The sequence below is a fragment of the Lithobates pipiens genome, unplaced genomic scaffold, assembly GCF_037356315.1.
Source record: "Lithobates pipiens isolate NorthernLeopardFrog02 unplaced genomic scaffold, aLitPip1_a1.2 Scaffold_18, whole genome shotgun sequence".
Classification (NCBI taxonomy): domain Eukaryota; kingdom Metazoa; phylum Chordata; class Amphibia; order Anura; family Ranidae; genus Lithobates; species Lithobates pipiens.
Genome location: NW_027507758.1, coordinates 346,856,987 through 346,869,198, shown reverse-complemented (window position 1 = coordinate 346,869,198; position 12,212 = coordinate 346,856,987). Strand labels below are relative to the sequence as shown.

General features: G+C 43.0%; 1 protein-coding gene across 1 annotated transcript in view; it reads left to right on the top strand.

The window, feature by feature from the left end:
- Positions 1-1,146: 1,146 nt before the first annotated feature.
- Positions 1,147-12,212, top strand: part of AHSG (alpha 2-HS glycoprotein) — a 29,794-nt gene continuing 18,728 nt past the window's right edge. Inside the window, exons 1-3 of the mRNA XM_077487420.1 lie at positions 1,147-1,393; positions 3,685-3,795; positions 10,070-10,154. Of these exons, the coding sequence (XP_077343546.1) occupies positions 1,187-1,393; positions 3,685-3,795; positions 10,070-10,154 (403 nt within the window). The 5' untranslated portion in view covers positions 1,147-1,186. The remainder of the gene's footprint in view (positions 1,394-3,684; positions 3,796-10,069; positions 10,155-12,212) is intronic.

The following is a 12,212-nucleotide window of genomic DNA, read 5'->3' as shown; positions in this document are numbered from 1 at the left end:
TGATCTTACAATCCAGATTCCTATGTAGTACTCTTCTTTACAGCGTCTGACTTTCCTTTCACTCCTACCATCCACAGCTGAGTGCCCTTGCGGCTTTGGCCCAACCATTTCATTAGCTCTGGAGCTACTTGAAAGTGCCCTCTGCTCTTCCCCAGTAGAACATTGGATACCTTCCAGTCTGGGGGCTTTTTTTTTCTGTTCATGAGGTTTTCTTGGCAAGGACACTGGAGTGGGTTGCCATTTCCCTATCCAGTGGATCACGTTTTGTCATAATTCTCCACTGTGACCTTTCCGTCTTGGCTGGGCTTACACGACATAGCTCATAGCTTCGCTGAATTGCACAAGCCCCTTCACCATGGCAAGGCAGTGATGCATAAAGAGGGTTTATATCCACTTTAAACTCTTTAGTGCAAGGGCCTACCTAATTGGAAACAATTGAAAGTTGTTTCGTTTTGACCTCATATTATATGGGCTTTGGTAAATCTAAAGGAAAATTGAACAAGTATGGCCAGCCTTAGCTTTAACTTTTGACTGAACCTCCACACACATTGCCCTCTTATCAGATCATGTCTGTTACCACTCACCCAGTTGAAGACCTTTTTGTTTTCTTTTTTCCAGAAACATCCAACTCTTCAGTTTAAACCTGGTGCATGTTGCGTGTACAAGGAATCCATGTCTACGTTGTCAACTGCTCTAGGTAACCAAGAGGCCACAGATTTAGGAACTTAAATAAATCTACAAAGTAATTTCTTTAAAATAATATTTCTAATTGAAGTTTTATGGTAATTTTTTTTTTTTTAGCAAGTGGTTAACATAAATATTTATGCAGTTTTTGTGATTAGATTTTCTGAAATTCGATAGCTTGTTGTGCCCACATTTTAGAATTTCCAGGGCGAGTAATGGAACACATGATCTCGATTTTACTGAACAAATCCAATATCTTTTATGCTTCTACTAATCCTAGAGGCATTTCAGGTTAAAATGCAGAAAGATTAACTAGACAAATCAATTTTCAAAATATTTATTTTTCTGTTGCATGTGTACAGACCTGAAGCGCCAGAGCAAATATTTTTTCTGGCATCATTCTGCTAGATTTATACATATATATATATAAGAATGCTGCCATCCAACCACCAATGTCAAGTTCACAGACCACATCCAGAGACACAAGTGGTAGTGTGGCACCATGAGGCTTCTTTTGGCCACTTTGTTGCTGGCTCAGTTGGTCCTGTGTTCAGCACATGTAGTCCCTTCTATTACTCCGGTTTTGAACTGTGATGACGAAGAGGCCCACCAGGCAGCTGCAGAAGCAGTACGCTACACCAATGCACATCACCATCATGGATACAAGTACGCTTTAAACCGGGTTGAGAAAATTATAACACTTCCTTCGGTAAGTCTCACACTAAAATGAGTTGATTCATTTTCTACATTTCCAATTTTTAGGCTTAGTTCATACCTATGCAGTTTGCTTTTGATCCGTTTCTGTAGTGCTTTTTGCAGTAGGCTTTGCTTTTTTGCACATGGAATTTTACCGCGTTTTGCATTTTTTGGCCAATTTATTGTTGGGCAGATAAAAAAATACAAAATGCGATAAAATTGTGGCAAAAAAGTCCTTGACCCTTTCCAAAAACGCAATGGCTGAAAAAAGCATAGAAGTGAACGTGTCTCATAGGAAACCATGTTAAATGAACTGTAGTATGTTTCTGAAAAAAGCACCAAAAAAAGAATAGGTGTGAACCAAGCCTACATTTGTAAAGTGTATGCACATGGCACATGGACAGTAGATTAAATTTTCTGGCTTTTAGTTAGCTCTATAGTTTTGGAAGAACAGTCTTTGCTATTGTAAATCACTTTAGTTTTTAGATGATTAAAAAAAATAATGTGCTATTTATTAAGGCTTAGGCCGCGTACACACGGGCGGATTGTCTGCCCAACTAAGTTCGTCAGACAATCCGACAGACAGTCCGTCCAACTTTTGAATGAACGGACTTGACCACACACGATGAACAGACAGTCCGCTGAAAGCTTGCGCGATGACGTGTACAGCACGTACGACGGGACTAGAAATACGACGTCCAATACACTGCAATGCAACCTTCGGCGTGTAAATCCTTTCTGAGCATGCGCCATACTTAGTCCGTCCAACTTGCCTACACACGAGCGGACTGTCCGCTGAAACCAAGTTTGGACGGACAAAATTACGGAAATTCCGAAAGACTTAGTCCGCCAGACTGTCCGCTGAAAAAGTCCGCTGAAGCCCACACACGAGCGGATTGTCCGCTGAAACACGTTTCAGCGGACTAAGTTGGACAGACAGTCCGCCCGTGTGTACGCGGCCTTAGAGCAATGTGCAATGTTTATAATAACCAAAACTAATCAAAAGTTTTTTTTTCTCACATTATTGTAAACTGAAGAGCAGGGAAACCTGTCATAAAAACTATATGGACACTGCTACTCCAGACTTGTAGTAGTTTTACATTTCTGGTCTCTGAGGCTCCATTCACACCAATGTGTTTTTTCATGCTTTTTGCAGAATTGCAGGACATTTGTTTAACATGGGTTTCTATGGAACACGTTCACATCAATGCATTTTTGTGCCTCTGTGTTTTAGGAAAGGGTCAAGGACTTTTTTAAATGCAAAACCCTGCTTTTTTTGCATTTTTGGTTCAATAGAATATAATGGAGAAGTTGCAGAGAAGCGTGTAGTAGTAAAAAAAAAAAACAGCATAAAAAACGCAAAGCGCAAATTGTGGTAAAAAAAGACAAAAAGCAATGCAGTAATACTCAAAAGCAAACTGCATAGGTGTAAATGGAGCCTTATACCCATCATGCAGTCTCACTACTTAGCAGTTTACTGGCCCAGAAAAAGGCGAAAGACAGTATCCAGCTACATTTGTTGCATACTTGTTTCTAGTCAGTAAATCAAACAATCATTCAGTGAACATGAGCATCTAGATTGACTAATCGTCACGCAAAGAAAAACAATAGTTATTGGGTTAAAAATCCAAAGCAGCTAGTCACCTATGAACAATATGCTGCGTATTAGGCTCCGTTCACACTAGTGCGACTTTGGAGTGCTACTTTGATGCAACCTTCATGTGACTTTACACTCTCTGGCCCTCAAGTCGTAAGAAAGTCACAGTAAAGTAGTGTGAATGGAGACTAAAAGACAGAACAAATATTGCCTGATCCAGCCAAAATCAGCTGATTTTAAGGGCAATCATCTGAAGCTGGTGGTTTCCATTATTCTTATTTGCATGGTAATACACTTCAAATGCTATTAGAAAAACCCAATTAGGCCCCTTTCAGATTTGTGTGACGTGAAAGTCGTGTGACTCTGCAACGATTTTAGCCATGATTTTGCCGTGACTTGAAGCAATGCCTGTGCAATCTTAAGGTCCATGGACCTCAAGTCATACCAAAGTCAGACCAAAGTAGTGCAGGGACTACTTTGAAGTCGCTGCGACTTGAAGTTAAACAGATATGAATGGTACTCATTCGAAAACATGGGGTACGACTTGTCATATGACTTTCCAGTGCAAAGTCACAGGACAAGTCGCACAAGTGTGAAAAGTGCCTTAGACAACTGATCATAGCCACATACATATTGGGTAACTTTTTGCTTTTTATTTTATTGTAACAATTTCAAACTTGTGTTTTATTTTCTTTACTCTTTTTAAGCATGGGGGAGATGAAATTTATCTTTTCGAATTAGATTTGTTGGAGACCGTATGCCCACATGTGAGTTCAACACCAATAGACCAATGTGCTGTGAGAGAAAAGTTTGAACAGGTAGGTTTTCATCAATCTGAAATACCATTAGAATACCAAAAGCAGAGCTCTGTGTTAAGCCCCGTACACACTATCAGACTGTCTGTTGAGTTTTTCCTTCAGATTTACCAAAACCATATAATATGAGGTCAAACCTTAGGGGTTTCAATGTGTATGCAATCAGGCAGGCCCTTCTACTACATGGTTTTGGTAAATCTGAAGGAAAAACTTAGCAGACAATCTGATAGTGTGTATGGGGCTTTATTGTGGTTATTTTATATTCATCAACTCCAACTTATTGGTCTGTTACTGTAAGCTACTGACTTAAAAGCTGAACTCCAGCATTACCAGCGTTACGCCTTTAACAGTTATACAGTTTCCTCTCCTATGTTAAAATGCTTACTCTGATTACAATTGCAATGTTTGCCCACTCTTCTTTGCAGAACTGCTCAAGTTCAGTTCAGGTCATTCCACAGACTTTCTATGGGGTTTAAGTCTGGGCTCTGACTAAGCCATGCAAGGACATTGACCTTTTTATCCTTCAACCACTGTGTGGTCATTCTTGTGTGCTTTGGGTCATTGTCATGTTGGAAGGTAAACCATCTTTACAATTTTCTGGCAGAGGGCAGCAGATTTTCCTCAAGAGTTTGATGGTATTTTGCCTCATCCATTTTTCCTTTCTATCCTGATGCATGCTCCAGTCCCTGGTGCAGAGAACCCCCTCATAACAGGATATTACCACCCCCATGCTTTACTGTAGGAATGGTGTTATTTGCATGGTGAGCTGTATTGGATTTCCGTCAGACATATAATTTGGTGTTGAGGCCAAATAGTTCAATTTTAGTCCCATATGACCATAACACCTTTTTCCATGTGGCATCAGAATCTTGAAGGTGGGTTTAAACTGGTCAGATGAAACTAAAATGTAATTATTTGACCTCAACACCAAATGATATGCCTAGCAGAAATCCAATATAGCTCACCATCCAAATAACACCATTCCTACAGTAAAGCATGAAGGTGGTAATATCCTGTTATGGGGGTTTCTCTGCAACAGGGACTGGAGCACTGGTCAGGATAAAGGATAGAAGAAAAATGGATGGGGCAAAATACCATGTATACTAGTACCAATTATATACAGCAGGGGTGCTCAACCTGTGGCTCTCCAGCTGTTGCGGAACTACAAGTCCCATGAGGCATAGCAAGACTCCGACAGCCACAAGCATGACACCCAGAGGCAGAGGCATGATGGGACTTGTAGTTTTGCAACAGCTGGGGAGACACAGGTTGAGCACCCCTGATATACAGTATCTCACAAAAGCGAGTACACCCCTCACACTTTGGTAAATATGTTATGATATCTTTTCATGTGACAACACTGAGGAAATTACACTTTGCTAGAATGTAAAGTAGTAAAAGTACAGCTTGTATAACAGTGTAGATTTGCTGTCCCCTTAAAATAACTCAACACATAGCCATTAATGTTTTAACAGCTGGCAACCAAAGTGAGTACACCCCTAAGTGAAAATGTCCAAATTGGGCCCAAGTAGGCATTTTCCCTCCCCAGGTGTCATGTGACTCATTAGCGTTACAAGGTCTCAGGTGTGACTGGGGAGCAGGTGTGTTAAATTTGGTGTTACAGGACTGGTTCCACTCAGAACAGGCCTTGCCTTAGTCAACCAAAGAAGTTGAGTGCACGTGCTCAGCATCATATCCAGAGGTTGTCTTTGGGAAATGGACGTATGAATGCTGCCAGCATCGCTGCAGTGGTTGAAGGGGTGGGGGGTCAGCCTGTCAGTGCTCAGACCATACACCACACACTGCATCAAATTGGTCTGCGTGGCTGTCATTCCAGAAGGAAGCCTCTTCTAAACATAATGCACAAAGAAGCCCACAATTTGCTGAAGACAAGCAGATTAAGAACATGGATTACTGGAACCATGTCCAGTGGTCTGATAAGAACAAGATAAACTTATTTGGTTCAGATGGTGTCAAGCGTGTGGTGGCAACCAGATTAGGAGTACAAAGACAAGTGTGTCTTGCCTACAGTCAAGCATGGTGGTGGGAGTGTCATGGTCTGGGGCGGCATGAGTGCTGCCAACACTGGGGAGCTACAGTTCATTCAGGGAACCATATATGCCAACATGTACTGTGACATACTGAAGCAGAGCATAATCCCCTCCCCTTTGGTGACTGGGCCGCAGGGCAATATTACAACATGATAATGACCCCAAACACACCTCCCAGATGACCACTGCCCTGCTAAAGAAGCTGAGGGTAAAGGTGATGGACTGGCCAAGCATGTCTCCATACCTAAACCCTATTGAGCATCTGTGGGGCATCTTCAAATGGAAGGTGGAGGAGCGCAAGGTCTCTAACATCCACCAGCTCTGTGATGTCATCATAGAGGAGTGGAAGAGGACTCCAGTGGAAACCTGTGAAGCCCTGGTGAACTCAGTGCCCAAGAGGGTTAAGGCAGTGCTGAAAAATAATGGTGGCCCACAAAAAACTATTGACGCTTTGGGCCCAAATTGGGCAATTTCACTTAGGAGTGTACTCACTTTTGTTGCCAGCAGTTTAGACATTAATGGCTGTCTGTTGAGTTATGTTGAGTAATGATCACCTTCCAAACATTCGGCAGCGTAGAAGCTCATGCAAAATAAAAAATGCTCCAAATCGTGTAGCATACCTCTACACAAAAAAATTCAACACAGCACAATGCTCAGATGCTGTAAAGAGGACTCTGCGGAGTTTCCAATGCACAAATAGCTTCTAAAACACAAACAGCATTTAAAAACGAAAAACGGGGCCGCTAGCAGATAAAAAAAACCTCTGCATTTTTCAAATTGCGATCACACATGCGCAGGACGTGTGCGCGTGGCCACCCAACGTGTAAAAATAAATATGTGTAAAAGTGTAGTTGCCTGGATATTATATAAGTAACACAAGTTGGTCACTTCCTCATGGTGGAATTGTGTGGAATGAACCTACGGCTGGCCACTGGTAAAATACCGCGGGCCCGGGGCCAGGGCCATCTTTAATATTGATTTGACCCTGGGCAAAAATTTTCTTAGGGCCCCCCTCCCCCCATGCAATTTCGCTCTCCACCTTCTCGGAGACATACAATAAATAGCAGCTAGACTTAAAATCAGTTTACTGTATCAGATCAGGCAGCGATTGCGATTGGTTGCCAGAGGTTACAGCATATCATTACTGCTTACTGACTGGTTGCTAGAGGTTACAGCACTCCTTAAGGCTCACTGATTAGTTGCTAGAGGTTACAGCACATGTCTGCTTGTTGATTGGCTGCTAGAGATTGCTGTACAGCAATACTGCTCACTGGTTGCTATAGGTTGCAGCACATCTTCTCCTCACTGCAGGGGGGCATGATATACCTATGAATGCTGCCTTTATTTACATATCAATGCAGTTGGCCTCAGCTATTTACATATGCATGTCACTGCTACAGTGGTGTGAAAAAGTGTTTGCCCCCTTCCTCATTTCCTGTTCCTTTGCATGTTTGTCACACTTAAGTGTTTCGGAAAAATCAAACCAATTTAAACAATAGTCAAGGACAACACAAGTAAACACAAAATGCAATTTGTAAATGAAGGTGTTTATTATTAAAGGTGAAAAAAAATCCAAACCATCATGGCCCTGTGTGAAAAAGTGATTGCCCCCTAAACCTAATAACTGGTTGGGCCACCCTTAGCAGCAACAACTGCAACCAAGCGTTTGCGATAATGTGCAACGAGGCTTTTACAGCGTCCTGGAGGAATTTTGGCCCACTCATCTTTGCAGAATTGTCCTAATTCAGTTACATTAGAGGGTTTTCGAGCATGAACGGCCTTTTTAAGGTCATACCACAACATCTCAATAGGATTCAGGTCAGGACTTTGGCTAGGCCACTCCAAAGTCTTCATTTTGTTTTTCTTCAGCCATTCGGTGGTGGACTTGCTGGTGTGTTTAGGATCATTGTCCTGCTGCAGAACCCAAGTTCGTTTCAGCTTGAGTACACGAACAGATGGTCGGACATTCTCCTTCAGGATCTCTTGGTAGACAGCAGAATTCATAGTTCCTTTTATCACGGCAAGTCTTCCAGGTCCTGAAGCAGCAAAACAGCCCCAGACCATCACACTACCACCACCATATTTTACTGTTGGTATAATGTTCTTTTTATGAAATGCAGTGTTCCTTCTACGCCAGATATACTTGGACACACACCTTCCAAAGAGTTCCACTTTTGTCTCATCGGTCCACAGAATGTTGTCCCAAAAGTCTTGGGGATCATCAAGATGTGTTGTGGAGAAATTGAGACGAGCTTTGATGTTCTTTTTGCTCAGCAGTGGTTTTCTCCTTGGAGCTCTGCTATGCAGGCCATTTTTGCCCAGTCTTTTCCTGATGTTGGAGGCATGAACGCTGACCTTAACTGAGGCAAGTGAGGCCTGCAGTTCCTTGGACGTTGTTGTGGGGTCTTTTGTGACCTCTTGGATGAGTCATCGCTGCGCTCTTGGGGTAATTTTGGGAGGCCGGCCACTCCTGGGAAGGTTCACCACTGTTCCATGTCTTCGCCATTTGTGGATAATGGCTCTCACTGTGGTTCCCTGGATTCCCAAAGCTTTGGAAATGGCTTTATAACCCTTTCCAGACTGATAGATCTCAATTACTTTCTTTCTCAATTGTTCCTGAATTTCTTTGGGTCTCGGCATGATGTGTAGCTTTTAAGGATCTTCTGGTGGACCTTACTGTGTCAAGCAGCTCCTATTTAAGTGATGCCTTGATTGTGAACAGGTGTGGCAATAATCAGGCCTGGGTGTGGCTAGAGAAATTGAACTCAGGTGTGGACAACCACAGTTATAGTATGTTTTAACAAGGGGGGCAATCACTTTTTCACACAGGGCCATGATGGTTTGGATTTTTTTTCACCTTTAATAATAAACACCTTCATTTACAAATTGCATTTTGTGTTTACTTGTGTTGTCCTTGACTATTGTTTAAACTGGTTTGATGTTCCGAAACACTTAAGTGTGACAAACATGCAAAGGAACAGGAAATGAGGCAAACACTTTTTCACACCACTGTATTTACATATGAATGCCAGTATTTACATGTAAACACAGTTCTGCAGGTGAGTCATCTGTACACAACAATAGGGCAGAGCTGGGCAGCATTAGTAGCAGCACAGGACTAAAACTTCAAGGGACAAGGGAATGTAAACTGGGATAGTTGGCAAGTATGAGACAGCTGCTTTGGGCCCCACAACAATGACAGGGCCCAGGGCAGCTGCCCCTTTTGCCCTGCCTTAAAGACGGCCCTGCCTGGGCCGTGTTCACACCAACGTCATGTGTTGATGTCAACGCAGCAAAGGGGAAGCGAGGGGACCTCCCATCTGTGATACACAGACCTCAGTAAGTGCACACTCACCTACCACCGCAGCGTGAGATGGAAAAGACACATGTTCCCGCTCCACGGCGTCAATTGGTGTCACGTGGTCATGTCCCGCCCCCATCGCGTCACGGAGATGTGCGGAAGGAGGAGAACTGGGAGTATCGCAACCCCAGAACTGAGACCAGAAAGCCCAGCCCCACCACCCATATGTTGGACTAGCTAGGAGATGGACAATGGGGATACCACCAGAGGATCGCATAGGTCTTCATGGGCAGATGGAATTAGGAGTAGTCATTGTGATAATAATTATAAACTGGCAGATCTTAAACTGAATTGTGGATCGTATATTGACTAGTGGTGAATTAACTAGGTTAGAGATATTCAGATAAAAAGTATGTGCAAATATGACAATATAATTAAAAATAATGTTGAAACAGTTTTAAAGGAAGATTATTTCTTTGCACAAATGTATAGCAGAAAGTAAAAAAAATAATATTTTTTAAAAATGCATGTTATTTTTTCATTTATATAGCAAAAAATAAAAAATCCAGTGGTGAATAAATCACCAGAAGACAACTCTTTCTATCTCAAAAAAGTATATAAAAATGTCATTTGGGTACAGTGTTTCATGACTGAGTAATTGGCATTCAAGGTGTGACAGCGCTAAAATGTGCAAATTGGCCTGGGCAGGAAGAAGTAAGTATGCGGTACTGAAGTGGTTAAACAAATTTGTTTTTGTTGTATACAGTAAAGGACATTTGGCAAAGGAAGCAAGTAAAAGTGGGAAATTTACATTAAAAACTACCGTACTTGCTTGTAAACAATTATTTTAATTTCATTGAGATGTGCTTTGTATTGCTAAAGTAGCTTTATAAAAACTATTCTTTAATTATCTTTTTACCCCCAGGCAGTAGAAGCAGATTGCGATTACAAAATGAGGAAGCATAATAACACTTATGAGGTCCTTCAAGCGAAATGCAAGTCTGAACTAAGTAATTTTTTATTATTCAAATTATTATTTGGAATAATATAATAATAATATTTTTGTTGTTGTGATATATTATGCTAAAAAGAAAGTAAAGGCATTGCCTCACTAAAATGTTTGCTATTTTTTTTGAGCATTAGTCTAATATTCAAGCCCAGTTTGAGGTAATTCAGTTATGGATCTAAGGTCTTGTGTAGAAGGACAAATTAAATAAGCTTGCTTTTGAGCTGCAGAAAATTCTAGCTGCTTGGTTTTCATAATGATTCTCTAGCATTACTATGTGATCAGCATACTTGATCTAGGTCAAAGATTAAGTCTAGGTTCACAACTTTTTGCAGTGTTTTTGCATTGTTAAATTCTCCTTTATGCATTTTGGCATGCAGTTTTCATGCATTTTGTGTTTTATTTTTCTCTATCTTTAACTGCTTGCCGACCGTCGGCTGTCAAACGAGGTCCTCCCATTTAAACAGGGAATGCGGGCGATTGTGCGCGCGCATCCCTGTTCCTTCGGTGGCGACGTGTCACAGAGACACTGCTCGCCACCGAGGGGGGAGAACAACCATTGGATATGGCTGTTTACCACGTGATCGGCCGTGATTAAGTCACGGCCCATCACTGATGGTTCCACCCCCACTGTGCACGGCGCGTGCATGCAATCGCAATCGCGAGCGGTGGCGGCGTGTTCCCGTGAACACTGCTCATTACTGACGCTGGTAAACAGCCATTGGCTGTATGTTTACCCACGTGATCGTTGCACAGTCGATCACTAAATGTAAACAAACCGCGGTAATGAGATGTTGCCGGGTTCTTCTCCTCAGACACCGATCGTGTGTGAAGAGGAGATTGCAGTAACATCTCGTTAACGCTTACAGTGTACACCAATCACACTGATTGCCCCCCCCCAATAAAGAGCACCTGTCACCGCCCATCATAGTACCTGTCACAGCCCATCAGAGTACCCGAGTACCTGTCACAGTCCATCAGAGTATTTGAGTACCTGTCACAGTCCATCAGAGTACCCAAGTACCTGTCACCAGCCTATCAGAGTACCGAGTACCTGTCACAGCCCATCAGAGTACCCGTCACAGCCCATCAGAGTACCCCAGTACCTGTCAGCCCATCAGAGTACCCGAGTACCTGTCACAGACCATCTGAGTACCTGAGTACCTGTCACAGCCCATCTGAGTACCCGAGTACCTGTCATAGCCCATCAGAGTACCTGAGTACCTGTCACAGCCCATCAGAGTACCCGAGTACCTGTCACAGTCCATCAGAGTACCCGAGTACCTGTCCCAGTCAATCAGAGTACCCGAGTACCTGAGTACCTGTCAGGCCGCGTACACACGCGGGGACTGTTCGCCCAACTTTGTTCGTCAAACAGTTTGAGCGGACAGTCCGCTCAAAATTAGCATGGACGGACTTGGCCACACACGATGAACGAACAGTCCGCTGAAACTTGCGCGATGACGTGAACGGCACATACGACGGGACTAGAAATACGATGTCCTATACACTGCAATGCAACCTTCGCCGTGTAAATCCTTTCTGAGCATGCGCGGAACTTAGTTTGACGAACAAGCCTACACACGGGCGGACTGTCCGCTCAAACTAAGTTTCAGCGGACAGTTTTACGGAATTTCCGAAAAACTTTGTTCGTCAGACTGTCAGCTGAAACTGTCCGCTGAAGCCCACACACGAGCGGACTGTCCGCCGAAACACTGTTCAGCGGACAAAGTTGAGCGAACAGTCCCCGCGTGTGTACGCGGCCTCACAGTTAATCTGAGTACCTGTCAAAGTCCATATGCATATCTGAATACCTGTCACAGTTCATCTGAGTACCTGTCAGTCCATCTGAGTACCTAAGTACCTGTCACAATCCCTATGAGTGCCTGTCACAGTTCATATGAGTACCTGAGTACCTGTCACATTTCATATGAGTACCTGAGTACCTATCACCGCTCTTCAGAGTACCTGAATACCAGTCACCTGGCCATCAGAGTACCTGTCACCAGGCCATCAGAGTACCCGAGTACCTGTCACCAGGCCATCAGAGTACCTGAGTACC